The 27,667-nt window shown below is 48.6% G+C and overlaps 3 protein-coding genes across 3 annotated transcripts; 2 read left to right on the forward strand and 1 right to left on the reverse strand.

Moving 5' to 3' along the window:
- Positions 1 to 1,793: 1,793 nt before the first annotated feature.
- On the forward strand, positions 1,794 to 2,726 carry LOC149914450 (olfactory receptor 14J1-like). Its single transcript, XM_090126654.1, has one exon. The coding sequence runs from the start codon at positions 1,794 to 1,796 to the stop codon at positions 2,724 to 2,726; it is 933 nt and encodes a 310-aa protein (XP_089982780.1).
- Positions 2,727 to 8,548: 5,822 nt separating this feature from the next.
- On the reverse strand, positions 8,549 to 9,508 carry LOC149914451 (olfactory receptor 14C36-like). Its single transcript, XM_090126636.1, has one exon. It carries the CDS (start codon positions 9,506 to 9,508, stop codon positions 8,549 to 8,551), a length of 960 nt encoding a protein of 319 aa, XP_089982762.1.
- Positions 9,509 to 16,385: 6,877 nt separating this feature from the next.
- On the forward strand, positions 16,386 to 17,360 carry LOC116241677 (olfactory receptor 14C36-like). Its single transcript, XM_031612225.2, has one exon. It carries the CDS (start codon positions 16,386 to 16,388, stop codon positions 17,358 to 17,360), a length of 975 nt encoding a protein of 324 aa, XP_031468085.2.
- Positions 17,361 to 27,667: the final 10,307 nt, after the last annotated feature.

A 27,667-nucleotide genomic window follows, 5' to 3' on the forward strand; every position in this document is an offset into this window, starting at 1 on the left:
TCTGTGCTGCAGCATCAGAGCACAGCCCTGAGGGCTGCGTGTCCCAGGACGGCTGCAGGCTGTGCAGCCGGGGCTGCAGCCGGGTGCCCAGGGCTGTCCTGCAGAGCAGGTCCCTGCTGTGCCCCAGGGGCTGTGTGCTGGGGCAGGGACTCTGCCGCCTGCCAGGCTCAGCACTCAGCACTCAGCACTCAGCACTCAGCACTCAGCACTCAGCACTCAGCCTGCCCGGGGAGCTGCCCAGGGAGCTGCGGGGAGATGTGTGGGGGAAAGCAGGGCAGGGCAGGGGCCTTCTGCTGCCACAGCTGCTCCCTGTTGCAGAGGCTTAGAACTCCAGGGCACTTCTGAGGACACTTTGCAAGAGGGAGAATAAGGCAGTTGTTACGCTTCAGGGTGGGCTTTCCTGAGCCTGTGCTTTCTGTTTTCTCTTCACTTGGCCTTGTGGGAATGGAGTTTGTGATTTCAGAGAAGAGACTGAGACTCCAATACTATCACACTGAGAGTTACCAGGCCTCGCAGCAAATTTCTTTATTGCCCCTGCATCCATACAAATCACCATTGCCCTGTGTCCAGTGTCACCAGGATGTGTGTGACCTGACCCTTGGCACCTGCAAACACTGAGATTCCCGTGGGCCAAGAGGGGTTGGCAGGGCAGAGCTGTGCACACAGCGTCTGTAAAGTACCTGTGAGCCCCAGGTAGGGTACGTGGGGACAGAGAAGCAGCTGCAGGCAGGGACAGCTGCAGGCAGCAGAGACATGGACAGGGAGGGAGAGAAGAGTGCTGACTGCAAGGGCTGGGAGAGGAAAATGGGCACCTCACTGCCATCCCTGCAGTGCACATACCTTCCCTACAGCAACCCCCTGGCCTGTTTTCACAATCAGCCTGTGCATCCATTCCTAGTGCATGAGAACTTGATTAAGAGTTGCATTAAGGGCTCAACTCTCTGATAAATGCTGTCTTTAGGGCGAAGAATGAGCTGACTCTCTTTCTAGGACACCCCACGTTCTGGGCTTTTGACTCTGCTCCTGTGGTTCCTCCTGGGCTGAAGTCAGCCCTGCAAAATATTGCAGCTCTGCCACGGCAGCTCTGTGTTCTCCAGCAGCACCATGGAGAAGATGCCTCAGTGCTAAGGCCATGGAAATGCTGCTGGATGGCAGTGTCCCAGGAGAGAAAGGGAGAGCTGAGATCTTCCTCTGGTACAGTAAGGAAGACGAGAGACTTGGAGTTCTGCACAGCTAACCTTTGCTCTTACTGGCAACCAGAGTCTTGTCAGGTTAACTCCTAGAGTGTGACCATCCTCCAGTGGTGCAAACACAGAGCAGATCAGGTGGACCAATCATTTGGAAGTGCAGGGTATGCTCTTTGCCTCTCTGACATCAAAAGTGACACTGACACCTGAAGTGTCTCACAGTGATCAAGGATTTCTACCTTAAAAACACTTTTCATGAATGCTGGGGCAACTGAAGAAAATATATTGACAGAGCTCTGCTGTCCAGTTTTGAGAAAATTGTGGAAAGCTCCTTGATACCTCAGGTTTTTAATCTGAGATTACTCTGTTTTTAAATTGTTTTATTGCTGTAGAACAGAGCTGACTCATCCACAGCCTGCAGCAGAGTTCCTTGTACTCTGTGGCACCGTCAGCCAGCAGCAGCCAGAGTTGAGAGGTCTTGCAGAAAGGACGGAGGCAGTGTAGGAGGTTTCAGAAGTCACTGAGTACGGTTTGCTTGGAGAAATCTGGAGTAACATTTTCCCTTTTTTCCCTCCTCAAACAGGTGACTATGCCTTGAGGCAGCAGATGCCCAACAGCAGCTCCATCAGCGAGTTCCTCCTGCTGGCGTTGGCAGACACGCGGCAGCTGCAGCTCCTGCACTTCTGGCTCTTGCTGGGCATCTACCTGGCTGCCCTCCTGGGCAACGGCCTCATCAGCACAGCCGTAGCCTGCCACCACCGCCTGCACACCCCCATGTACTTCTTCCTCCTCAACCTCGCCCTCCTCGACCTGGGCTGCATCTCCACCACTCTCCCCAAAGCCATGGCCAATGCCCTCTGGGACACCAGGCACATCTCCTATGCTGGATGTGTTGCCCAGACCTTCCTGTTTGTCTTTCTGATATCGGCAGAGTATTTCATTCTCACCATCATGTCCTATGACCGCTACGTTGCCATCTGCAAGCCCCTGCACTACGGGACCTTGATGGACAGCAGAGCTTGTGCCACCATGGCAGCAGCTGCCTGGGGCACTGGGGTTCTCTATTCCCTGCTGCACACTGCCAATACATTTTCCCTGCCTCTCTGCCAAGGCAATGCCATCAATCAGTTCTTCTGTGAAGTCCCCCAGATCCTCAAGCTCTCCTGCCCTGGTTCTTACCTCAGAGAAGTTGGGCTTATCATATTTAGTGCCTTAATCTTTCTTGCTTGTTTTGTTTTCGTTGTGCTGTCCTATGTGCAGATCTTCAGGGCCGTGCTGAGGATGCCCTCTGAGCAGGGACGGCACAAAGCCTTCTCCACGTGCCTCCCTCACCTGGCCGTGGTCTCCCTGTTTCTCAGCACTGCCACATTTGCCTACCTGAAACCCCCATCACTTTCTTCCCCATTTCTGGACCTGGTGCTGGCACTGTTATACACAGTGGTACCTCCTGTAGTCAACCCCCTCATCTACAGCATGAGGAACCGGGAGCTCAAGGATGTCCTCAAGAAACTATTTCTATGTATGTTTTTTCAGCATTAATTATATCTTCATCATCTTCACATGATTACCACAAACTCAAGAAAAGCTGGGAATGGCATCATGTAATATTTCTTTTTTATTTTTTTTTTTCGCTGTTAATTTTTTTAATTCTTGCAATAGTTTTTACTCCACTTAAATAATATTATTAATTGGTATTTCCCATGTACATTTCTTTTTCTTACTCCTGAAATCTTTACTATTCTTCAAGCACTTGGCTGTTTGAGTAGATTAAAAAAAATAATAATAATGAAATGAGACTATCATCTGTATCTCAGAGAGCAGCCCTGCACACAGGAGGGCTGCAGGAACCAAGAGCCCAATGCCACACGTTGCAGCAGCCCTGGTGTCTGTGGGGCTGCCCCTCACCGCCCGCTGGGCGCTCCCTCTCTGCTGCCTTGGAGTTGTGCTGCTGCTTCCCTGGAGCCACGGCCATGGGCAGAGCAGGACGTGCTCTTTTCAGTGCTGCTCTCTTTGCACCACCTTTGCACGCTGTTCTCCTTTCTCCTTGCACTTGTGTCAGCCCTCAGGTCCTGCATTACGTAGCAGACCAACAAAAAAAGGACGCTTTGCCTGCGGTGTGCCTGGAGTTGTTTTAACAGCTTGGAAGAGCATTGCCATGTCAACAGACTGAAGGCTGGACACTTGGGGAGGAGGGAATCCTGTGAAAAATGAGACAGCCTTGCTCTGTCCAAACGTTCCCATTGTGCTGTATGAAGTTGTGACTGCAAACTTGTTTTTGATGGGCTTGTTTATTGCCGGCTCACTCACAGCCCTGGATGGCACACCTGTAAACCTAGGAGCCACAGAAGGATGCCAGAGAGATCCTTGAGGTCCTGTTTGGAGACTTTCATGCTTCAAAACTATGAGACAAGCACGCTTACAAGTCAAGGACCCCCCACTTCTCTCTGCTGGATCAAAGCTGGAACCCAGACCTGTGATGTCTTTCTCTGTCCCTCTTTCCTCCCTACCCCCCTACTCTGTCTCTCTCTATTCTTTCTCTTCCTCTCATAGAATTGTTAAGTAACACAAGGCTTAGTTTGATTTCTTATAACATCACGAAGTGTAGCTGCACATGGAAATAACTGTAGAAGTGCCAGTACCTTACAGATAACTGCAGTGCACAGATTCACATTAAACTGATGCCTGTGTCTGGACACTGAGTGTCAGTTTCACTGTTATCCAACCAGGGGTTGCAAATCAGCTGAGGTTCCCCATCCGCGCTCGTTGTGTAATCAGTGCAACCCACTTACTCCAAGTGGCATCAGTTGCATGATGGGTGGAGGGAACCTTTCGTTTAAACATCCAGTTCAGCACTGGCAGTCGAGGTGCCAGAGGAGCTGTGTTTCAGTACCGACCACTTCAGAAGCAGCCCGAATCCCCTCATATGCAGCTAAGATCTCCTTCTCAGTTGCAGTGTAGCACTCTTTGGACCCTCTTTATACTCGCCTCCAAAATCCCAGGCATCATCCTCGGGTCTCTCCTGAGGATCTTTACCACAAACTCCAAGTGGGACCTTTCTCTCCAGCAGCAGTGTACAGGATGTTCTTTACATCCTGTCCCAGCCATACTGGCCCTAGGGCCATGGCACGGGCTATGTCCTCTTTAATCTGTTCAGAAGCCTGCTGCTTCTGAAATGTGAAGTCATTTTTCATCTGCGTCACCTGATGAAGGAAGTGCACAATAAGGCTATAGTTTGGAACATGCAGTCTCCAAAAGCCCACTACACCCAGAAAAGACTGTGTCTCTCTCTTGCTAGTGGGTGGAGACATAGCAGTGATGTTGTTGGTCACATCTGCTGGAATGTGATGACGCCCATCTTGCCACTTTATACCTAGGAACTGAATCTCCTGGGCAGGTCCATTCACTTTGCCTCGCTTATAGCAAAACCAGCTTGCAGAAGAAGTTGCATTACTCGCTCTCCTTTTGTGAAGGTGGCTTCTGCTGCACCTCCCCACACAACAGTATCACAAATGTAATGCAGGGATCCTTGAAATGCCCACCTCACTCTTTACTCCAAGTTCTCTCACACATTACTCTGAGTTTATTCACATTTTGTGTGTGTGTGTGTTTTACTCACACTTTCCTCAGCGTTTACTGAAACATTTCTTCAAGTTTACTCACACTTCACTCTGGGTTTACTCAAACTTTTCTCCGATTTTTACTGACACCCTGCTCCGGGTGTACTCACGCTCTACTCCTGGTCTACCCACACTTTGCTCCTGGTCTTTCTCACACTTCAAGTTTATTCACACTTTAGTCCAGCTTTATTCACACTTCTCTACGTGCTTTACCCATACTTCACTCTGGTTTTTACACACACATTTCTTTAGATTTGCTCTCAATTCACATCCAGTTTTCTCTTCCGTCCTCCCCATGGGCAAAGAACCCAGAGTTCTGTGGTGGCACCAACCTTTCTGCCACTTATTCAAAGCCTGCCATTTCCTAGACTGCTCTGCATCCCTCACCACCCCAGAAGAAGGAGAGAGAAAAATACCACTTGTGAAGCCACTCCTTCAGCCATTCACCCTAACCCCTGAAATCCTTTTGCATAGGTTGCAGGCTTCCCTGAACAATTTCTTCACTGCTTACCTGAACTATCAAGAATGGGTAGTAATCAGAGGAGCGAACCAGAGCTGGGACTTTTCTGGTGATGCTGGTGGTGCAGGGAGGCCCCAGGGAGGCCACGCACTCTGGGAGAGGTGGAAGGGCCGAGAGCTAGTAGATGGGTTTAACAAATGGATCACAGCAGCAACGATCTGAGGAGGAATGGTAATTTACTAAATCCTACTGAACCAAAGTGTGCCCAAAGTGTGAGTCCCCACGATAGTACAAGGGAAGCACATGCCCTTCTCTGCTGCAAACTGAGTGGGGCCTGAGGGAGAGCCACTGTGGTGCAGTCTGGATCTCCACCTATCTTCCTCTTCACACCATGTGCTCCAGGGAATTCTGCCCCTCCCCTCCCATCAGAATGCTCAAAATGCCCATAAAAGGCAGCAAGTGGAACCAGAACGCTAACTCTTTAACTCCCACTGCTTCACATGATGTTTTGGTGTGGAATACTGACATAAAAAAAAATCACACAACAAAAAAAAAAACACCACAACAGCCAGGACCTCACCACCCTCTCTCTGAAAAGATCCTCCCAGTCTCTAATCTAAATCTCAACTCTTGTAATTTGAAACATTTGTACCTTGTGATATCTGCCCATGTTAAAAGTTGATTTCCATCTTGTTTCTGAGCTCTCGGTGAGTACTGGAAGGCTGCAATGTGTTCTCCTCCAGGCTGTTTCTTCTCCCATCTCCCTCAGCCTGTCTTTCCAGGAGAGGTCCTCCAGCCCTCTGATCACCCTCGTGGCTTTCCTCTGGACCTTCGCTAAAAGCTTTACATCATGCTCCAGATGGGGCCTTCTGAGGGCTGAGTAGAGAAGGACAGTGCCCTCCCTTGCTCTGATGACCACCTCTCTGTTGATGCAGCCCAGGGTGCAGTTGGCCTCTCAGGCTGCAAGCACACACTGCTGGCTCCTGTTAAGGTTTTCATCCACCATCTTGAAGTCCTTCCCCTCAGGGCTGCTCTCTAGGAATTCAACCCTCATGCCTGGGATTGTCCCGACACAAGTGCAAAAACTGGCATTTGATCTTGTTGAACCTCATGCTGTTTCTTTGGGCCCACTTTTCAAGCCTGGCCAGGTCCCTCTGGATGGCACCCCTTCATTCTGTCATGCCAACTGCACCACACAGCTTGGTGACATCAGCACACTTGCTGAGGGTGCTCTCTGTCTCATCATCCATGCCTCTGATAGACGTTGAACAGCTCTGGTCCCAAGGCTGACCCCTGTGGACATAACTTGTGATCAGCCTCCACCTGGTGGAGCCGATTTCCCAGAGAGCCATTTACCACAGTCCTTTGGCTGCCACCTTCCAACCAATTTCTTATCCAGTGAACACTCTGCCCTTCAAATCCATCTCAGACATCTCTCCACAGAGATAAGGAAGTGATGTGGGACCATGCCAAAGGACTTCCAAAAGTCCAGGGAGATTTCTGTACCACTCTGTGTAACTGATGTACTGACAAAGCATCCACATTATCATTCTGACCATAAAGAACCAGGACATGTATTGAACTGTGGGGAAAATACTGATTTCTCATTTAGATCCTTGTAATATTGAGCTAAAGAAAGCATTGTAGATCCTAGGACTAAGGCTGTGTTATAGTAAAACACATCTTTTTACAGCACACACGAAGAAATTGTTTATTAGATTGATTCTTTGCTTACAGGTGGCACCTGGTAGATAAGTGTGTTTCTGTAACTTAGCAACCTTCCCTTCAGTACCCAGAGAGCTGTTATTGGAATGGTCTGGAGTTCAGCAAAGGAATCATTACCAGAGCTGCAGTGACACAACAGACTGGGTCTGACAACAAGAACAGAAATAACAACTTGTACACAGGGGTAATTTGGGAAGTTATTATTAAATATTAGGGAAAAAAAGTCAGGACATGAGACAATAAAGATTAAATAGAAACATGGCATATCACTTGGATTAGAGTAAATAGGTAAGGAAGAAGAGGATGTGAAATCCTAACTAACAGTGAGCAGACTTATGTGTTGGAAATAATTTATATTATATAGAATATCAGTAAAATGTGTTGTGGGTTAGGTGCAGTTTCAAATAATATATTAACGTGAAAGGGACGCAGAATTCAATAGCTGATCCCAAGTGTGCAGAAAAAAACAAACAAACAACAACAACAAAAACCCCTTCATTGATATGTAGCCATTGACACACACAGTTTGTTGTCTTTGGGTTTTAAGCAAAGAAAGAATAAAACGCTTTGTGCCTCAACCCAGGAATTGATGAGATGTGTTCTCTCCCCTGTCCTGTAGAGGGGCAGTGACAGAGCAGCACAGGGGGCACCTGGGAGCCAGGCAAGGTGAGCACAGCGCAGCTGGGCGCTGAGTTCCAGGCTGATTTTGGGGTCCCAGCCCCGCAGCATGAGGCTCCGTGTGCCTTCCCCTCTGCAGGACAGCCCGGCCCCACCGCCCCACAGGCAGCCCCTGGCAGCTCAGTGCAGGCACTGTGTGGGGCAGCATGCGTGCAGTGGTACAGAGATGGGCCCCCAGCACAGCCCCTGACACCACATGTCCTCCTTCTCACAGCACCTACTTCCTCCCCTTTAGTTCATCTTCCTCTTCATCATGGTGCACCCTGGCTCACCTTTTAGCTCTTTCCCCCCAGTTTGACAAACTTCCATTGCTTGTTTTGCCACAATCAACAACTTTCTATCTTGGTCCGGTGTAAGTGCAAACAGTTATATCAAACCCAAGAACAAGTCCTTGCACCTGGTGGAGGCAAAAAAGTGATTTCAGAGCTTCTGTGAAACAGGATCATTGATAAAAACAGGGCTGTTCACACACCAGTCAAAGCTAAACACAGAAGTTTTACGACGAGCACACACTGATTCCTTCTGCTAAAGTAATATATTGTTCAACCGGCTAATACATTGATCCCATTTGCTAATCAAGCCTATATCAGCTCCACGGTGCCTGCTGGCATCTCATTTGCCTGCAGACACAGAGGTGGAACATGGAGGCTGTGAGAAAGTCAGCACTGAGCCAGAGTTCCTGTGGGCTCCAGGAGAAAGAGAGCACGGTGATGCCTCAGTACAAGTAGAAGGAAGCCAAACATATGTGTAGGACCATGATAACCACTAATGATAATTACACACACGCATATATATATGAACAGCAAAGAAAAATGAAGTGATAAACATAAATAAATATTATAATCAGTAAGGAACATAAGTTTGTTATTGCACAGACTGAGTCACTTGTTGAGACAGATGTGAAGTTTATCCCTGCTGAAATGTGACCAGGGCATCATTTTCCTCACCGTGTTCTTGAGCTCCTGGTTCCTCATGCTGTAGATGAGGGGGTTCACTGCTGGAGGCAACACCGAGTACAGAAATGACACCACCAGGTCCAGGGATGGGGAGGAGATGGAGGGGAGCTTCAGGTAGGCAACCATGGCAGTGCTGACAAAGAGGGAGACCACGACCAGGTGAGGGAGGCACGTGGAGAAGGCTTTGTGCTGTCCCTGCTCAGAGGGCATCCTCAGCACAGCCCTGAAGATCTGCACATAGGACACAACAATGAATACAAAGCACCCAAAAAACACAAGGATACCAACCACAATAAGCCCAACTTCCCTGAGGTAGGCATCTGAGCAGGAGAGCTTGAGGATCTGGGGAATTTCACAGAAGAACTGATCCACAGCATTGCCTTGGCAGAGAGGCAGGGAAAATGTATTGGCAGTGTGCAGCAGAGCATGGAGAACCGCAGTGCCCCAGGCAGCTGCTGCCATGGTGGCACAAGCTCTGCTGTCCATCAGGGTCCCGTAGTGCAGGGGCTTGCAGATGGCAACGTAGCGGTCATAGGACATGATGGTGAGAATGCAATACTCTGCTGATAGCAGAAAGACAAACAGGAATGTCTGGGCAACACATCCTGCATAGGAGATGTGCCTGGTGTCGCAGAGGGCATTGGCCATGGCTTTGGGGAGAGTGGTGGAGATGCAGCCCAGGTCGAGGAGGGCGAGGTTGAGCAGGAAGAAGTACATGGGGGTGTGCAGGCGGTGGTGGCAGGCTACGGCTGTGCTGATGAGGCTGTTGCCCAGGAGGGCAGCCAGGTAGATGCCCAGCAAGAGCCAGAAGTGCAGGAGCTGCAGCTGCCGCGTGTCTGCCAACGCCAGCAGGAGGAACTCGCTGATGGAGCTGCTGTTGGGCATCTGCAGTTCCTGGGCATGGAGTCCTGTGCGGAGTGCAGAAAATAATGACAGAAGTCAAGATAACTTGCAGACACTCTCCTCCTGCTATACTATAGAAATGTTTCTTTCTCTTTGAAAAATGTTCATTTAACTCCATAACTTCAATTTCCTTGCATGAGCTTTAGTGTACCTTAAGAAGTAGAAGCTGAAAGAGCTCTTACTTTCCTCTCATTTCCTAATCATATCTCAGCTTCCTAGATAATTTCCTCTTACAATCAATTTCCATCCCTCATATCTTTATGCTGTCTGCACTCACAGTGCCCATCCCTACCTCTTTTCCGCACTTAAATTTCTGTTAGAGAAAGCTGTTTGTTTTCAGGATAAGAGCATTTTTCATGTCAGCAGAAAACGATAGCAATTTCAGCTGAAAGCACTTTAGGAGAATGTTCATATAAGGGCAAATTGTGAATGGTACAATTCAGGATTCTCAGAGATGTGTTCATATTTCACATCTCCTTTCAGAATTCCGCCTCCAACTCATTCTCCTTCCCTAAGAACAGGTGTTGGAAAATCCCTGCCTTGTCTCTCCTCCTGCAAAGCACCCTTGGAAAAAAACACCCAGTGGTGAGTGTAGCTGTTATCCCCATGCCCCAGGCAGCAGCTGTGGCAGCAGAAGACCTCTGCTCTGCCCTGCCGTGGGACTCCTTCCCCCCACACATCTCCCCGCAGCGCCCTGGGCAGCTCCCCGGGCAGGCTGAGTGCTGAGTGCTGAGTGCTGAGTGCTGAGTGCTGAGTGCTGAGTGCTGAGCCTGGCAGGCGGCAGAGTCAAAGCCTGCAGTGAGACTTACCTTGTCAAAGGCTGTGAGCAGTGCTCCTGCAGTGAGCTCAACACCTGCTCAAACCATACACATCCTATAAGCTCTCTGCCCTTTCTCTCCTCTCCTCCTGTCACCTGCAGGCTGTGCTGTGCAGAAGAGCTGCTCCTGGGCACAGCTGTCTCTCTGCAGCGCTGCCCACTTGTAGGAGCTCCCTGAGTCCCAGGAGCCCAGCCCAGCCCAGCAGAGGATGTCATTTTCTCTTCCTCACTGCTCTCCCTGGAGATGACTTGGGGGCTGCAGGGCTGGCAGCTCCCGATAGACAACAGGGTCATCTCTGCAAAACGTACTTTGAAGTCAGATGAATTAATCACCAGTAGCCAAGCTGATTTCGGAAGCATTGTTTGTCCTAACAGATTGTGTGTGCCGAGCAAAGCTGCCAATGCCCCATCTGGTGTCATGGTTTTATGATTCTTGTTATCAGTATTCCACATCATAACATCATGTAAAGCACCGGGAATTAAAGAGTTAATACTCCAGTTCTGTGGGCGGACAACTTTCTGGATACCTGGTTCTCAGAAGAGAAGAAGAACCGCATATCCCAGGGGACTCTGAGTTCAGAGGGGAAGATAAGCCGTGGGAGGAAGACCTGGGATCTCTCACTTGCTCGCTGCCTGGCAGTGTGTGGCTGCGCGCCCCAGCCGTGCGCCTTCAGTTCAAAGTAAGGCTTTTGGTTTCAGACACTTGCTCTCTCATTATATTTGAGTTATTACCCTAAATTCCAATTTTATTTTATAACATTGTGTTATCTTACATTCCAGTATCATGTTTAGTAAAAATAAGTTTCCTTCTTCAATCATTGATGCTGTTCTTTATTATTTTTATTATTATTTTATTTCTTTATTTATTATTATAATTTTATTTTATTATTTTATTTTATTTTATTTTATTTTATTTTATTTTATTTTATTTTATTTTATTTTTTGGCCAGTGGGACTGCCAAGCCTTCAGCCCTCTGTCACAGACACACATTGATCCAGATAACTCCGTAACTAGACAACACACTCAGTCATATGCTCTGCTTTTAGGACGGGTGTGTGGAGCCAAACGTTGGACCTGATGATCACTATGGGTCCTTCCCATTGTGGGTTGTCTTAGGATTCCATGACAAGCTGGATACAAGCACGGTGGGTTGGAATGACTGTGGTGTCACTGTGGGTAGGAGTTCAGTAACACAGTCACGATGTTCTCTCAAAAGTGTGGAGAGCAGTGATGTCAGAATTACTGAGTTATGGCAGTGATCATTATTACAGTGATGTCAGAGTCACTGTGCTGGAAAGGGGAGACAAGCTCAGTGATTTCAGCTCCACTGTGTCGTCACAGCTGATATGAGCACAGTGGTGTTGCAGTCAGACAGGAGCTCTGCATGTGGGTGAGCATCAAACACGGCATCCCCAGAACCAAATGCTACCAGTGAGGAAATGGTGCCTCCACCTTGGGCCTGGGAGTTCAAGGTTTCATTGTGACTGACTGCTTGTTCAGACTGGGCCCTTCTCACATGCCTCATCCTCTGCTGAGACACACTGCCCACATGGGACTTGGGCCTCACGGCATCCTTGCACCCCATGCAGAGTCTGGCAGCTGCTGTGCCCTGGTCTTTCATTTGACATCAGACAAACCTCCATCCCACTGCCCCAGGAAGGGCCCTGAGCCAGCACGAGGGACACGATCTCCCTGCCAAGGCTCTGCGGATCAGGCCTTGGCCTTTCTGCTTCAGAAGACAAAGGAGGCTTTGCTCAGCATCACAGCCACCATCCCTGTGCCTTGGTCTGCCTGCAATCATGGCTTCCAATTATCTGCTCTAACAAGTCCCTGGGGAAGCTGGCTTGTCCATGGCCCTCAGTGGGGCCCATTAATACTCCAAGAAACTTCACTGTTCCATCTGACTTTGTACTCCTGAGCACTTCGTGCAATCTTCTTTCTGCACTGGAGGTGATGGACTCAGCAGCAAATGCCCCCTGGGGCCCATTACAACCTGAAGAGCCCTCCTGTGCCTTGTGCCTTCCTGTCATCTTCTTCAGCTGTTCAGAACTTGTACAGCAAACTGGACAGGTATCTGGAGACATCTAAAAGAGGAAGAGAACTACAGGCATTAATGAAGTCTATTTATTTAGTTAGTTATTGTTCAGTTTAAACAAGAATTTAAAGCAGCACTTTGCAACTGATATTGACCCAGGATGTCTCCTAATGAGCTCTGCTCTGTCACTGTGTGGACAGATCCCCATCAGGCTTCCGTTTTCCTTGCTGGACAAGCCCAGCTCCATCAGTCTCTCCTCACATGTGAAGTGCTCCATCCCCAGTCACCTTGAGTGAACCTTCCCAAACTCTGTCTTGCTCTCATCAGCTTTGTGTTGGGGATCTGAACTGTAGAGGCAATGCTCTGGATAATGCCTTCCCTCCATCTTCCACCCATTATCTTCTTCATATTAAAAAACTGGAAACTTGATTTCTTACCAGATTTCCAAATTCTGAAACAAGGAAGAATAGTTATTAATTACAGGAGATACTAACATTAAACATTTGGAAGGAATTCTTAACATTTCTAAGATCATGATTGTGAGGCATGGAACAGCTGTGGAACAGGTAGCCCAGAGAAGTGGTGGATGCCCCATCCCTGGCAAAGTTCAAGATGTCAAGGGCCCCAAGCATCCTCATGTACTGGATGACTGCGCTGCCCACAGCAAGGGAGCTGAAACTGGATGGTCTTTTAGGTCCTTCCGATCCAAGCCATTCAAGCATTCTGTGGTTCCTTTCAGTCTCCTCCAACTCAGAATCCTGTTTGCTTAGGTATTCCCTGATCACCTCTTTTTTCACCAAGGACACATCTGCCATGCACCAACAATTCCCACCTGTCTCTGCCTCCTAGGATTCCAAGAAGACCAGACAAACTAATAAACCGTGAGGTCAGGAAGGAAATGAGTATCAGAGACTTTTCCATGTCCTGTCTCACCATGTTCCCTACACCATTCTACTGTGGGCCCACATTCTCGTTAGCCTTTCTTTTGTAGACTACATATTTCTACAAGCCCTTCTTGTCTGTGATATGCCTGGGCACATTCAATTGCAGTTGAACTCTGACTTTCCTATACTCATCTCAGGAACACTGGACAAAGTCTCTGCATTGCTGCCAGGTGCTCACTTCTTGTTTCCATTTCCTGTACGCTTCCTTTCTGTGTTTGGGTTAGAGCAACACAATCAATTCACAATAATGCAGGATTTCTGACATCTTAACTTGCCTTCCTCTTCCTCGGAATGGAAATATTCTGCTTGGAAGCCAAGTTGCTTAGATAGTTGCCACATTTTTTGACCCTATTCCCTCGCTGCCTTTCCCTGCTGTTCTGTACACCACAGACACTTGAAGAAGCCAAGGTGTGCTCTCCTGAAGCCCAAAGGTGTGAGCTTCTCATTTGCCCTCCCTTCAGATTCCTCAGCTCCACCATCCCATGGCCACTGCAGACCAGGTTCTCGTTCACATTCACATTCCCCATCAACCCTTCCTTGGCAGTATGAGATGCAGCAGAGCACCTCTGCTCTTTGGTTCCTCTATGGCTTGGTCAAGAAGCTGCCAGCTGTGCTCTCCAGGGTTCTTCTGGATGGTGCATGCCCTGCTCTGCTGTCCCATGCAGTGGTAAAAGCCCCCAAATGGGACAAGGGCCTGACAACACGAGGCTCCCATCTGCATGTAAAGGGCACCTTCCACTTGCTCTTCCTGATCAGGAAGCCAGGAACAGACACCGTTGGTCTCCTCTGTTTGCCATTGCCATTGCCATTCACTCTGACCTGGCTGCTCTGCCTCCCCCAAGATGAGCTCAGTGCACTCTCTGAAAGGGCAGTTGCCCTTCCTTGTCTCTTTTGGAAGCCATTTCACCACATCCCTGAGATCCAAACAAGACCTCAGGTCTGCAACTCTTCAAAGCTTTCTAGCCCAGCATGTGCTGGTGTTCACAATAGTGAAAAAGCACAGAAGAAAACAACCTATTCAGGATGGGTCATTGGATTCAGTGCATCCATGGTATTTATGAAGATGGCACAAAGGCATTGGATCCACTGTGGGGCGTCAAGTTGACTAAGCAGCACAGACACTCCTGGATATGTCTTTCCTGAAGGCCCTGTGCTGCATTTGCAGCTGCATGTGAGTGTGCTGGACAGCCTGGAGAACTGGCATGACATGACATGACGTGGCTGCTTCTGACACCGTTTGCTTGAGAGCCCATAGAAAACTGAAGTGTTTTCTGTTAAACAATACAGATGTGTTAGCTCTGTCATGCCTTGAGCTCCAGAATATTCAGCAGATGTAGAACAGAGAAGGATCTGCCTCTTCTTTTGAGAGCTCATCCATTTAGTCAGCTGCATACCTCTGCATGCTCCATGGAGAAAAGTGAAAAAGACATACAAGTGCCCTAAACGTAGTGGTCTGTTGTCATTTAGGATGGCCAAGAATATCTCCATCCCCTCTCTTGCCTTCAGCTGATGCTCAGGAAGGAGGTGTCTGTCTCAGGGATTTCCCACGCACTTCCCAAGCACTAGCACACATCCAGGAGCACCGCAGGCACCTTGGTCATCACCCAGGGCCTGTGTGTGGGCAACTGACTCCCCGCTGAAGGACCAAGGACTCAGAGCAGGAGCTCACATGCAGGCAACTCCTTGTGCACATCTGAACTGAACCAGAGGAATCCCTGAAACTCCTGTTGGTCCGTGGGGAGCAGAATCTGATTTCAGCCCCAGAGTTTCCAACTAGCGATGAAATGCCTGCACTACCTCAGCTGGATCAGTGCCCTGCCCAGGGGAAGTCCACCCTTCCTGACCTTCTCAGTGTGTCCTTTTTGTTTCAGCAAACACTCTCTAATCATATGTCTGGAATTAGTCACTGTCCACTGGACGTCTGGTGGTTAACTAAGCAGATTTCAAAGTAAAGTCATGACACGGTTGTTTTTCAGGAGCTGTTGGCCATGGAGATGCAGGGACATCTCAAGGGAGATTACCTGGGGAAAAAAAAATCACATCCTCTGTTGCTGAGTTGGGCCAGGCTCCTGGGACACAGGAAGCTCCTACAAGGGGGCAGTGCTGCAGAGAGACAGCTGTGCCCAGGAGCAGCTCTTCTGCACAGCACAGCAGGGCTGGGGGCATGATCCGCAGGTGACATGAGGATAGAAGAGAGAGGAAGGAGAGTTACAGTCTATGTGGAGTGTGAGCAGGCTGTGAGCTCACTGAAGGAACACTGCTCACAGCCATAGACACGGTAAGTCTCTGGCTGCAGGCAGTGCTGCTGCTTTTACTGGAGGGATCACTAAATCAGGGACTTCCCATTGCAGATCAGGATGCAGGGAGTCTGTGTTTCTTTATTATGAAAATGACTTGTTCCATATGAGGGCTTCCCCCCTCAGGGCAGGGGCCTTCAGCTGCCACAGCTTCTGCCTGGGGCAGGGGACTCACAGATTCACTGCATGCCAGCATGTTTCTAAGGACACTGTGCAAGAGGAGAGACAAGGCAGGGGAAGGGAAAGGACTGGAGGCAGAAATCTAGATGGGGCTGTTCACTTAGAACACATCTCTGAGACTCCTGATTCACACTATTCTCACTCGTTCTGTGAACAGTCACACAATGTGCATTCAGCCTCTCCTCTCTTGAAGGATAGAACAAAATTACAATACTGTCGTATTCTCCAGACATGAATAATGAAATTAACCTGCAGTCGGGCAGCTTTCTCTAACAGAAATGTAATGGCACGTAGGATGGGACTGGGTGCTTTAAAAGCAGTTGGGTTAAAGACAGGGAAAGAGATGAAAATATCCAGGGAGATGGGATAAGATTAAAAAATGAGAAAAATATATAAGCTGCATACTCGTCTTCTGCTTATGGAATGCTAAACTTCATGAAATTAAATTGAAGTTATGGAGCTAAATGAACATTGTGCAGAGAGAAAGAAAAAAAAAAAAAAATTATAGCAGAAGGAGTGCCTCTGAGAATGATCTTGACATTATCTTCTGCACTCTGCACAGGACTCCCTGCCCAGGAACTGCAGATGCCCAACAGCAGCTCCATCCGCGAGTTCCTCCTGCTGGCATTGGCAGACATGCGGCAGCTGCAGCTCCTGCACTTCTGGCTCTTGCTGGGCATCTACCTGGCTGCCCTCCTGGGCAACGGCCTCATCAGCACAGCCGTAGCCTGCCACCACCGCCTGCACACCCCCATGTACTTCTTCCTCCTCAACCTCGCCCTCCTCGACCTGGGCTGCATCTCCACCACTCTCCCCAAAGCCATGGCCAATGCCCTCTGGGACACCAGGCACATCTCTTACACAGGATGTGCTGCACAGGTCTTTTTCGTTTTCTTTTTCTTATCAGCAGAGTATTGCATTCTCATCATCATGTCCTATGACCGCTACGTTGCCATCTGCAAGCCCCTGCACTACGGGACCTTGATGGACAGCAGAGCTTGTGCCACCATGGCAGCAGCTGCCTGGGGCACTGGGGTTCTCTATTCCCTGCTGCACACTGCCAATACATTTTCACTGCCTCTCTGCCAAGGCAATGCAGTGGACCAGTTCTTCTGTGAAATCCCCCAGATACTCAAGCTCTCCTGCTTACACTCCTACTTCAAAGAGATTTGGATTCTTGTGATCAGTGCCTCTTTAGTATCTGGGTGCTTTGTTTTCATTCTTTTCTCCTATGTGCAGATCTTCAGGGCCGTGCTGAGGATGCCCACTGAGCAGGGACGGCACAAAGCCTTCTCCACGTGCCTCCCTCACCTGGCCGTGGTCTCCCTGTTTCTCAGCACAGGCATGGTTGCCTACCTGAAGCTCCCCTCCATCTCCTCCCCATCCCTGGACCTGGTGGTGTCATTTCTGTACTCGGTGGTGCCTCCAGCAGTGAACCCCCTCATTTACAGCATGAGGAACCAGGAGCTCAAGGATGCAGTGAGGAAAATGATGCCCTGGTCACATTTCAGCAGGCATAAACTTCACATGTCTCAACAAGTGACTCAGTCTGTACAATAACAAACTTACGTTCCTTACTGATTATAATATTTATTTATGTTTATCACTTCATTTTTCTTTGCTGTTCATATATATGTGTGTGTGTGTAATTATCATTAGTGGTTATCACGGTCCTACACATATGTTTGGCTTCCTTCTACTTGTACTGAGGCATCACCCTGCTCTCTTTCTCCTGGAGCCCATAGGAACTCTGGCTCAGTGCTGACTTTCTCACAGCCTCCATGTTGCACCTCTGTGTCTGCAGGCAAATGAGATGCCAGCAGGCACCGTGGAGCTGATATAGGCTTGATTAGCAAATGGGATCAATGTATTAGCCGGTTGAACAATATATTACTTTAGCAGAAGGAATCAGTGTGTGCTCGTCATAAAACTTCTGTGTTTAGCTTTGACTGGTGTGTGAACAGCCCTGTTTTTATCAATGATCCTGTTTCACAGAAGCTCTGAAATCACTTTTTTGCCTCCACCAGGTGCAAGGACTTGTTCTTGGGTTTGATATAACTGTTTGCACTTACACCAGACCAAGATAGAAAGTTGTTGATTGTGGCAAGACAAGCAATGGAAGTTTGCCAAATTGGGGGGAAAGAGCTAAAAGGTGAGCCAGGGTGCACCGTGATGAAGAGGAAGATGAACTAAAGGGGAGGAAGTAGGTGCTGTGAGAAGGAGGACATGTGGTGTCAGGGGCTGTGCTGGGGGCCCATCTCTGTACCACTGCACGCATGCTGCCCCACACAGTGCCTGCACTGAGCTGCCAGGGGCTGCCTGTGGGGCGGTGGGGCCGGGCTGTCCTGCAGAGGGGAAGGCACACGGAGCCTCATGCTGCGGGGCTGGGACCCCAAAATCAGCCTGGAACTCAGCGCCCAGCTGCGCTGTGCTCACCTTGCCTGGCTCCCAGGTGCCCCCTGTGCTGCTCTGTCACTGCCCCTCTACAGGACAGGGGAGAGAACACATCTCAGCAATTCCTGGGTTGAGGCACAAAGTGTTTTATTCTTTCTTTGCTTAAAACCCAAAGACAACTAACTGTGTGTGTCAATGGCTACATATCAATGCAGGGTTTTTTGTTGTTGTTGTTTGTTTGTTTTTTTCTGCACACTTGGGATCAGCTATTGCATTCTGCGTCCCTTTCACGTTAATATATTGTTTGAAACTGCACCTAACCCACAACACATGTTTCTGTTATGCTATATAATATAAATTATTTCCAACACATACATCTGCTCACTGTTAGTTAGGATTTCACATCCTCTTCTTCCTTACCTATTTACTCTAATCAAAGTGATATGCCATGTTTCTATTTAATCTTTATTGTCTCATGTCCTGACTTTTTTTCCCTAATATTTAATAATAACTTCCCAAATTACCCCTGTGTACAAGTTGTTATTTCTGTTCTTGTTGTCAGACCCAGTCATTGTGTCACTGCAGCTCTGGTAATGATTCCTTTGCTGAACTCCAGACCATTCCAATAACAGCTCTCTGGGTACTGAAGGGAAGGTTGCTAAGTTACAGAAACACACTTATCTACCAGGTGCCACTTGTAAGCAAAGAATCAATCTAATAAACAATTTCTTCGTGTGTGCTGTAAAAAGATGTGTTTTACTATAACACAGCCTTAGTCCTAGGATCTACAATGCTTTCTTTAGCTCAACATTACAAGGATCTAAATGAGAAATCAGTATTTTCCCCACAGTTCAATACATGTCCTGGTTCTTTATGGTCAGAATGATAATGTGGATGCTTTGTCAGTACATCAGTTACACAGAGTGGTACAGAAATCTCCCTGGACTTTTGGAAGTCCTTTGGCATGGTCCCACATCACTTCCTTATCTCTGTGGAGAGATGTGTGAGATGGATTTGAAGGGCAGAGTGTTCATTGGATAAGAAATTGGTTGGAAGGTCGCAGCCAAAGGACTGTGGTAAATGGCTCTCTGGGAAATCGGCTCCACCAGGTGGAGGCTGATCACAAGTTATGTCCACAGGGGTCAGCCTTGGGACCAGAGCTGTTCAACGTCTATCAGTGGCATGGATGATGAGACAGAGAGCACCCTCAGCAAGTGTGCTGATGTCACCAAGCTGTGTGGTGCAGTTGGCATGACAGAATGAAGGGGTGCCATCCAGAGGGACCTGGCCAGGCTTGAAAAGTGGGCCCAAAGAAACAGCATGAGGTTCAACAAGATCAAATGCCAGTTTTTGCACTTGTGTCGGGACAATCCCAGGCATGAGGGTTGAATTCCTAGAGAGCAGCCCTGAGGGGAAGGACTTCAAGATGGTAGATGAAAACCTGAACAGGAGCCAGTAATGTGTGCTTGCAGCCTGAGAGGCCAACTGCACCCTGGGCTGCATCAACAGAGAGGTGGTCATCAGAGCAAGGGAGGGCACTGTCCTTCTCTACTCAGCCCTCAGAAGGCCCCATCTGGAGCATGATGTAAAGCTTTTAGAGAAGGTCCAGAGGAAAGCCACGAGGGTGATCAGAGGGCTGGAGGACCTCTCCTGGAAAGACAGGCTGAGGGAGATGGGAGAAGAAACAGCCTGGAGGAGAACACATTGCAGCCTTCCAGTACTCACCGAGAGCTCAGAAACAAGATGGAAATCAACTTTTAACATGGGCAGATATCACAAGGTACAAATGTTTTAAATTACAAGAGTTGAGATTTAGATTAGAGACTGGGAGGATCTTTTCAGAGAGAGGGTGGTGAGGTCCTGGCTGTTGTGGTGTTGTGATTTTTTTTTATGTCAGTATTCCACACCAAAACATCATGTGAAGCAGTGGGAGTTAAAGAGTTAGCGTTCTGGTTCCACTTGCTGCCTTTTATGGGCATTTTGAGCATTCTGATGGGAGGGGAGGGGCAGAATTCCCTGGAGCACATGGTGTGAAGAGGAAGATAGGTGGAGATCCAGACTGCACCACAGTGGCTCTCCCTCAGGCCCCACTCAGTTTGCAGCAGAGATGGGCATGTGCTTCCCTTGTACTATCGTGGGGACTCACACTTTGGGCACGCTTTGGTTCAGTAGGATTTAGTAAATTACCATTCCTCCTCAGATGGTTGCTGTTGTGATCCATTTGTTAAACCCATCTACTAGCTCTCGGCCCTTCCACCTCTCCCAGAGTGCGTGGCCTCCCTGGGGCCTCCCTGCACCACCAGCATCACCAGAAAAGTCCCAGGTCTGGTTCGCTCCTCTGATTACTACCCATTCTTGATAGTTCAGGTAAGCAGTGATGAAATTGTTCAGGGAAGCCTGCAACCTATGCAAAAGGATTTCAGGGGCTAGGGCGAATGGCTGAAGGAGTGGCTTCACAAGTGGTATTTTTCTCTCTCCTTCTTCTGGGGTGGTGAGGGATGCAGAGCAGTCTAGGAAATGGCAGGCTTTGAATAAGTGGCAGAAAGGTTGGTGCCTCCACAGAACTATGGGTTCTTTGACCATGGGGAGGACGGAAGAGAAAAGTGGATGTGAATTGAGAGCAAATCTAAAGAAATGTGTGTGTAAAAACCAGAGTGAAGTATGGGTAAAGCACGTAGAGAAGTGTGAATAAAGCTGGACTAAAGTGTGAATAAACTTGAAGTGTGAGAAAGACCAGGAGCAAAGTGTGGGTAGACCAGGAGTAGAGCGTGAGTACACCCGGAGCAGGGTGTCAGTAAAAATCGGAGAAAAGTTTGAGTAAACCCAGAGTGAAGTGTGAGTAAACTTGAAGAAATGTTTCAGTAAACGCTGAGGAAAGTGTGAGTAAAACATACACACACACAAAATGTGAATAAACTCAGAGTAATGTGTGAGAGAACTTGGAGTAAAGAGTGAGGTGGGCATTTCAAGGATCCCTGCATTACATTTGTGATACTGTTGTGTGGGGAGGTGCAGCAGAAGTCATCTTCACAAAAGGAGAGCGAATAATGCAACTTCTTCTGCAAGCTGGTTTTGCTATTAAGCGAGGCAAAGTGAATGGACCTGCCCAGGAGATTCAGTTCCTAGGTATAAAGTGGCAAGATGGGCGTCATCACATTCCAGCAGATGTGACCAACAACATCACTGCTATGTCTCCACCCACTAGCAAGAGAGAGACACAGTCTTTTCTGGGTGTAGTGGGCTTTTGGAGACTGCATGTTCCAAACTATAGCCTTATTGTGCACTTCCTTCATCAGGTGACGCGGATGAAAAATGACTTCACATTTCAAAAGCAGCAGGCTTTTGAACAGATTAAAGAGGACATAGCCCGTGCCATGGCCCTAGGGCCAGTATGGCTGGGACAGGATGTAAAGAACATCCTGTACACTGCTGCTGGAGAGAAAGGTCCCACTTGGAGTTTGTGGTAAAGATCCTCAGGAGAGACCCGAGGATGATGCCTGGGATTTTGGAGGCGAGTATAAAGAGGGTCCAAAGAGTGCTACACTGCAACTGAGAAGGAGATCTTAGCTGCATATGAGGGGATTCGGGCTGCTTCTGAAGTGGTCGGTACTGAAACACAGCTCCTCTGGCACCTCGACTGCCAGTGCTGAACTGCATGTTTAAACGAAAGGTTCCCTCCACCCATCATGCAACTGATGCCACTTGGAGTAAGTGGGTTGCACTGATTACACAACGAGCGCGGATGGGGAACCTCAGCTGATTTGCAACCCCTGGTTGGATAACAGTGAAAATGACACTCAGTGTCCAGACACAGGCATCAGTTTAATGTGAATCTGTGCACTACAGTTATCTGTAAGGTACTGGCACTTCTACAGTTATTTCCATGTGCAGCTACACCTTGTGATGTTTTAAGAAACCAAAGTAAGCCTTGTGTTACTTGACAACTTTGTGAGAGGAGAAGAAAGAAAAGGGAGTGACAGAGTTGGGGGTGGGGGGGGGTGGGGGGGGGAAAGAAAGAGAAAGACATCACAGGTCCTGGTTCCAGCTTTGATCCAGAGAGAGGTGGGGGGTCCTTGACTTGTAAGCGTGCTTGTCTCATAGTTTTGAAGCATGAAAGTCTCCAAACAGGACCTCAAGGATCTCTCTGGCATCCTTCTGTGGCTCCTAGGTTTACAGGTGAGCCATCCAGGGCTGTGAGTGAGCTGGCAATAAACAAGTCCATCAAAAACAAGTTTGCAGTCACAACTTCATACAGCACAATGGGAACGTTTTGGGCAGAGCAAGGCTGTCTCATTTTTCATAGGATTCCCTCCTCCCCAAGTGTCCAGCCTTCAGTCTGTTGACATGGCAATGCTCTTCCAAGCTGTTAAAACAACTCCAGGCACACCGCAGGTAAAGTGTCCTTTTTTTGTTGGTCTGCTACGTAATGCAGGACCTGAGGGCTGACACAAGTGCAAGGAGAAAGGAGAACAGCGTGCAAAGGTGGTGCAAAGAGAGCAGCACTGAAAAGAGCACGTCCTGCTGCTGCCCATGGCCGTGGCTCCAGCAAGCACAACTCCAAGGCAGCAGAGAGGGAGCGCCCAGCGGGCGGTGAGGGGCAGCCCCACAGACACCAGGGCTGCTGCAACGTGTGGCATTGGGCTCTTGGTTCCTGCAGGCGGCAGAGTCAAAGCCTGCAGTGAGACTTACCTTGTCAAAGGCTGTGAGCAGTGCTCCTGCAGTGAACTCAACACCTGCTCAAACCATACACATCCTATAAGCTCTCTGCCCTTTCTCTCCTCTCCTCCTGTCACCTGCAGGCTGTGCTGTGCAGAAGAGCTGCTCCTGGGCACAGCTGTCTCTCTGCAGCGCTGCCCACTTGTAGGAGCTCCCTGAGTCCCAGGAGCTCAGCCCAGCCCAGCCCAGCCCAGCCCAGCAGAGGATGTCATTTTCTCTTCCTCACTGCTCTCCCTGGAGATGACTTGGGGGCTGCAGGGCTGGCAGCTCCTGATAGACAACAGGGTCATCTCTGCAAAACGTACTTTGAAGTCAGATGAATTAATCACCAGTAGCCAAGCTGATTTCGGAAGCATTGTTTGTCCTAAAAAATTGTGTGTGCCGAGCAAAGCTGCCAATGCCCCATCTGGTATCATGGTTTTATGATTCTTGTTATCAGTATTCCACATCATAACATCATGTAAAGCACCGGGAATTAAAGAGTTAATACTCCAGTTCTGTGGACGGACAACTTTCTGGATACCTGGTTCTCAGAAGAGAAGAAGAACCGCATATCCCAGGGGACTCTGAGTTCAGAGGGGAAGATAAGCCGTGGGAGGAAGACCTGGGATCTCTCACTTGCTCGCTGCCTGGCAGTGTGTGGCTGCGCGCCCCAGCCGTGCGCCTTCAGTTCAAAGTAAGGCTTTTGGTTTCAGACACTTGCTCTCTTTATATTTGAGTTATTACCCTAAATTCCAATTTTATTTTATAACATTGTGTTATCTTACATTCCAGTATCATGTTTAGTAAAAATAAGTTTCCTTCTTCAATCATTGATGCTGTTTTTTATTATTTTTATTATTATAAATTTATTTATTTATTTATTTATTTTTATTTTATTTTATTTTTTGGCCAGTGGGACTGCCAAGCCTTCAGCCCTCTGTCACGGACACACATTGATCCAGATAACTCCGTAACAAGACAACACACTCAGTCATATGCTCTGCTTTTAGGACGGGTGTGTGGAGCCAAACGTTGGACCTGATGATCACTATGGGTCCTTCCCATTGTGGGTTGTCCTAGGATTCCATGACAAGCTGGATACAAGCACGGTGGGTTGGAATGACTGTGGTGTCACTGTGGGTAGGAGTTCAGTAACACAGTCACGATGTTCTCTCAAAAGTGTGGAGAGCAGTGATGTCAGAATTACTGAGCTATGGCAGTGATCATTATTACAGTGATGTCAGAGTCACTGTGCTGTAAAGGGGAGACAAGCTCAGTGATTTCAGCTCCACTGTGTCGTCACAGCTGATATGAGCACAGTGGTGTTGCAGTGAGACAGGAGCTCTGCATGTGGGTGAGCATCAAACACGGCATCCCCAGAACCAAATGCTACCAGTGAGGAAATGGTGCCTCCACCTTGGGCCTGGGAGTTCAAAGTTCTGTTGGGATTGACTGCTTGTTCAGACTGAGCCCCTCTCACATCCCACATCCTGGCATGAGACACACTGCCCACATGGGACTTGGGCCTCACGGCATCCTTGCACCCCATGCAGAGTCTGGCAGCTGCTGTGCCCTGGTCTTTCATTTGACATCAGACAAACCTCCATCCCACTGCCCCAGGAAGGGCCCTGAGCCAGCAGGAGGGAGGGACACGATCTCCCTGCCAAGGCTCTGCGGATCAGGCCTTGGCCTTTCTGCTTCAGAAGACAAAGGAGGCTTTGCTCAGCATCACAGCCACCATCCCTGTGCCTTGGTCTGCCTGCAATCATGGCTTCCAATTATCTGCTCTAACAAGTCCCTGGGGAAGCTGGCTTGTCCATGGCCCTCAGTGGGGCCCATTAATACTCCAAGAAACTTCACTGTTCCATCTGACTTTGTACTCCTGAGCACTTCGTGCAATCTTCTTTCTGCACTGGAGGTGATGGACTCAGCAGCAAATGCCCCCTGGGGCCCATTACAACCTGAAGAGCCCTCCTGTGCCTTGTGCCTTCCTGTCATCTTCTTCAGCTGTTCAGAACTTGTACAGCAAACTGGACAGGTATCTGGAGACATCTAAAAGAGGAAGAGAACTACAGGCATTAATGAAGTCTATTTATTTAGTTAGTTATTGTTCAGTTTAAACAAGAATTTAAAGCAGCACTTTGCAACTGATATTGACCCAGGATGTCTCCTAATGAGCTCTGCTCTGTCACTGTGTGGACAGATCCCCATCAGGCTTCCGTTTTCCTTGCTGGACAAGCCCAGCTCCATCAGTCTCTCCTCACATGTGAAGTGCTCCATCCCCAGTCACCTTGAGTGAACCTTCCCAAACTCTGTCTTGCTCTCATCAGCTTTGTGTTGGGGATCTGAACTGTAGAGGCAATGCTCTGGATAATGCCTTCCCTCCATCTTCCACCCATTATCTTCTTCATATTAAAAAACTGGAAACTTGATTTCTTACCAGATTTCCAAATTCTGAAACAAGGAAGAATAGTTATTAATTACAGGAGATACTAACATTAAACATTTGGAAGGAATTCTTAACATTTCTAAGATCATGATTGTGAGGCATGGAACAGCTGTGGAACAGGTAGCCCAGAGAAGTGGTGGATGCCCCATCCCTGGCAAAGTTCAAGATGTCAAGGGCCCCAAGCATCCTCATGTACTGGATGACTGCGCTGCCCACAGCAAGGGAGCTGAAACTGGATGGTCTTTTAGGTCCTTCCGATCCAAGCCATTCAAGCATTCTGTGGTTCCTTTCAGTCTCCTCCAACTCAGAATCCTGTTTGCTTAGGTATTCCCTGATCACCTCTTTTTTCACCAAGGACACATCTGCCATGCACCAACAATTCCCACCTGTCTCTGCCTCCTAGGATTCCAAGAAGACCAGACAAACTAATAAACCGTGAGGTCAGGAAGGAAATGAGTATCAGAGACTTTTCCATGTCCTGTCTCACCATGTTCCCTACACCATTCTACTGTGGGCCCACATTCTCGTTAGCCTTTCTTTTGTAGACTACATATTTCTACAAGCCCTTCTTGTCTGTGATATGCCTGGGCACATTCAATTGCAGTTGAACTCTGACTTTCCTATACTCATCTCAGGAACACTGGACAAAGTCTCTGCATTGCTGCCAGGTGCTCACTTCTTGTTTCCATTTCCTGTACGCTTCCTTTCTGTGTTTGGGTTAGAGCAACACAATCAATTCACAATAATGCAGGATTTCTGACATCTTAACTTGCCTTCCTCTTCCTCGGAATGGAAATATTCTGCTTGGAAGCCAAGTTGCTTAGATAGTTGCCACATTTTTTGACCCTATTCCCTCGCTGCCTTTCCCTGCTGTTCTGTACACCACAGACACTTGAAGAAGCCAAGGTGTGCTCTCCTGAAGCCCAAAGGTGTGAGCTTCTCATTTGCCCTCCCTTCAGATTCCTCAGCTCCACCATCCCATGGCCACTGCAGACCAGGTTCTCGTTCACATTCACATTCCCCATCAACCCTTCCTTGGCAGTATGAGATGCAGCAGAGCACCTCTGCTCTTTGGTTCCTCTATGGCTTGGTCAAGAAGCTGCCAGCTGTGCTCTCCAGGGTTCTTCTGGATGGTGCATGCCCTGCTCTGCTGTCCCATGCAGTGGTAAAAGCCCCCAAATGGGACAAGGGCCTGACAACACGAGGCTCCCATCTGCATGTAAAGGGCACCTTCCACTTGCTCTTCCTGATCAGGAAGCCAGGAACAGACACCGTTGGTCTCCTCTGTTTGCCATTGCCATTGCCATTCACTCTGACCTGGCTGCTCTGCCTCCCCCAAGATGAGCTCAGTGCACTCTCTGAAAGGGCAGTTGCCCTTCCTTGTCTCTTTTGGAAGCCATTTCACCACATCCCTGAGATCCAAACAAGACCTCAGGTCTGCAACTCTTCAAAGCTTTCTAGCCCAGCATGTGCTGGTGTTCACAATAGTGAAAAAGCACAGAAGAAAACAACCTATTCAGGATGGGTCATTGGATTCAGTGCATCCATGGTATTTATGAAGATGGCACAAAGGCATTGGATCCACTGTGGGGCGTCAAGTTGACTAAGCAGCACAGACACTCCTGGATATGTCTTTCCTGAAGGCCCTGTGCTGCATTTGCAGCTGCATGTGAGTGTGCTGGACAGCCTGGAGAACTGGCATGACATGACATGACGTGGCTGCTTCTGACACCGTTTGCTTGAGAGCCCATAGAAAACTGAAGTGTTTTCTGTTAAACAATACAGATGTGTTAGCTCTGTCATGCCTTGAGCTCCAGAATATTCAGCAGATGTAGAACAGAGAAGGATCTGCCTCTTCTTTTGAGAGCTCATCCATTTAGTCAGCTGCATACCTCTGCATGCTCCATGGAGAAAAGTGAAAAAGACATACAAGTGCCCTAAACGTAGTGGTCTGTTGTCATTTAGGATGGCCAAGAATATCTCCATCCCCTCTCTTGCCTTCAGCTGATGCTCAGGAAGGAGGTGTCTGTCTCAGGGATTTCCCACGCACTTCCCAAGCACTAGCACACATCCAGGAGCACCGCAGGCACCTTGGTCATCACCCAGGGCCTGTGTGTGGGCAACTGACTCCCCGCTGAAGGACCAAGGACTCAGAGCAGGAGCTCACATGCAGGCAACTCCTTGTGCACATCTGAACTGAACCAGAGGAATCCCTGAAACTCCTGTTGGTCCGTGGGGAGCAGAATCTGATTTCAGCCCCAGAGTTTCCAACTAGCGATGAAATGCCTGCACTACCTCAGCTGGATCAGTGCCCTGCCCAGGGGAA

The sequence above is a fragment of the Phasianus colchicus genome, chromosome 29 (genome assembly GCF_987193195.1).
Source record: "Phasianus colchicus chromosome 29, bPhaCol1.hap1.1, whole genome shotgun sequence".
Taxonomy (NCBI): domain Eukaryota; kingdom Metazoa; phylum Chordata; class Aves; order Galliformes; family Phasianidae; genus Phasianus; species Phasianus colchicus.

Bases quoted from the DNA above. Each gene is read 5' to 3' on its own strand.
- LOC149914450 (XM_090126654.1), top strand. From the start codon at position 1,794: ATGCCCAACAGCAGCTCCATCAGCGAGTTCCTCCTGCTGGCGTTGGCA.
- LOC149914451 (XM_090126636.1), bottom strand. From the start codon at position 9,508: ATGCCCAACAGCAGCTCCATCAGCGAGTTCCTCCTGCTGGCGTTGGCA.
- LOC116241677 (XM_031612225.2), top strand. From the start codon at position 16,386: ATGCCCAACAGCAGCTCCATCCGCGAGTTCCTCCTGCTGGCATTGGCA.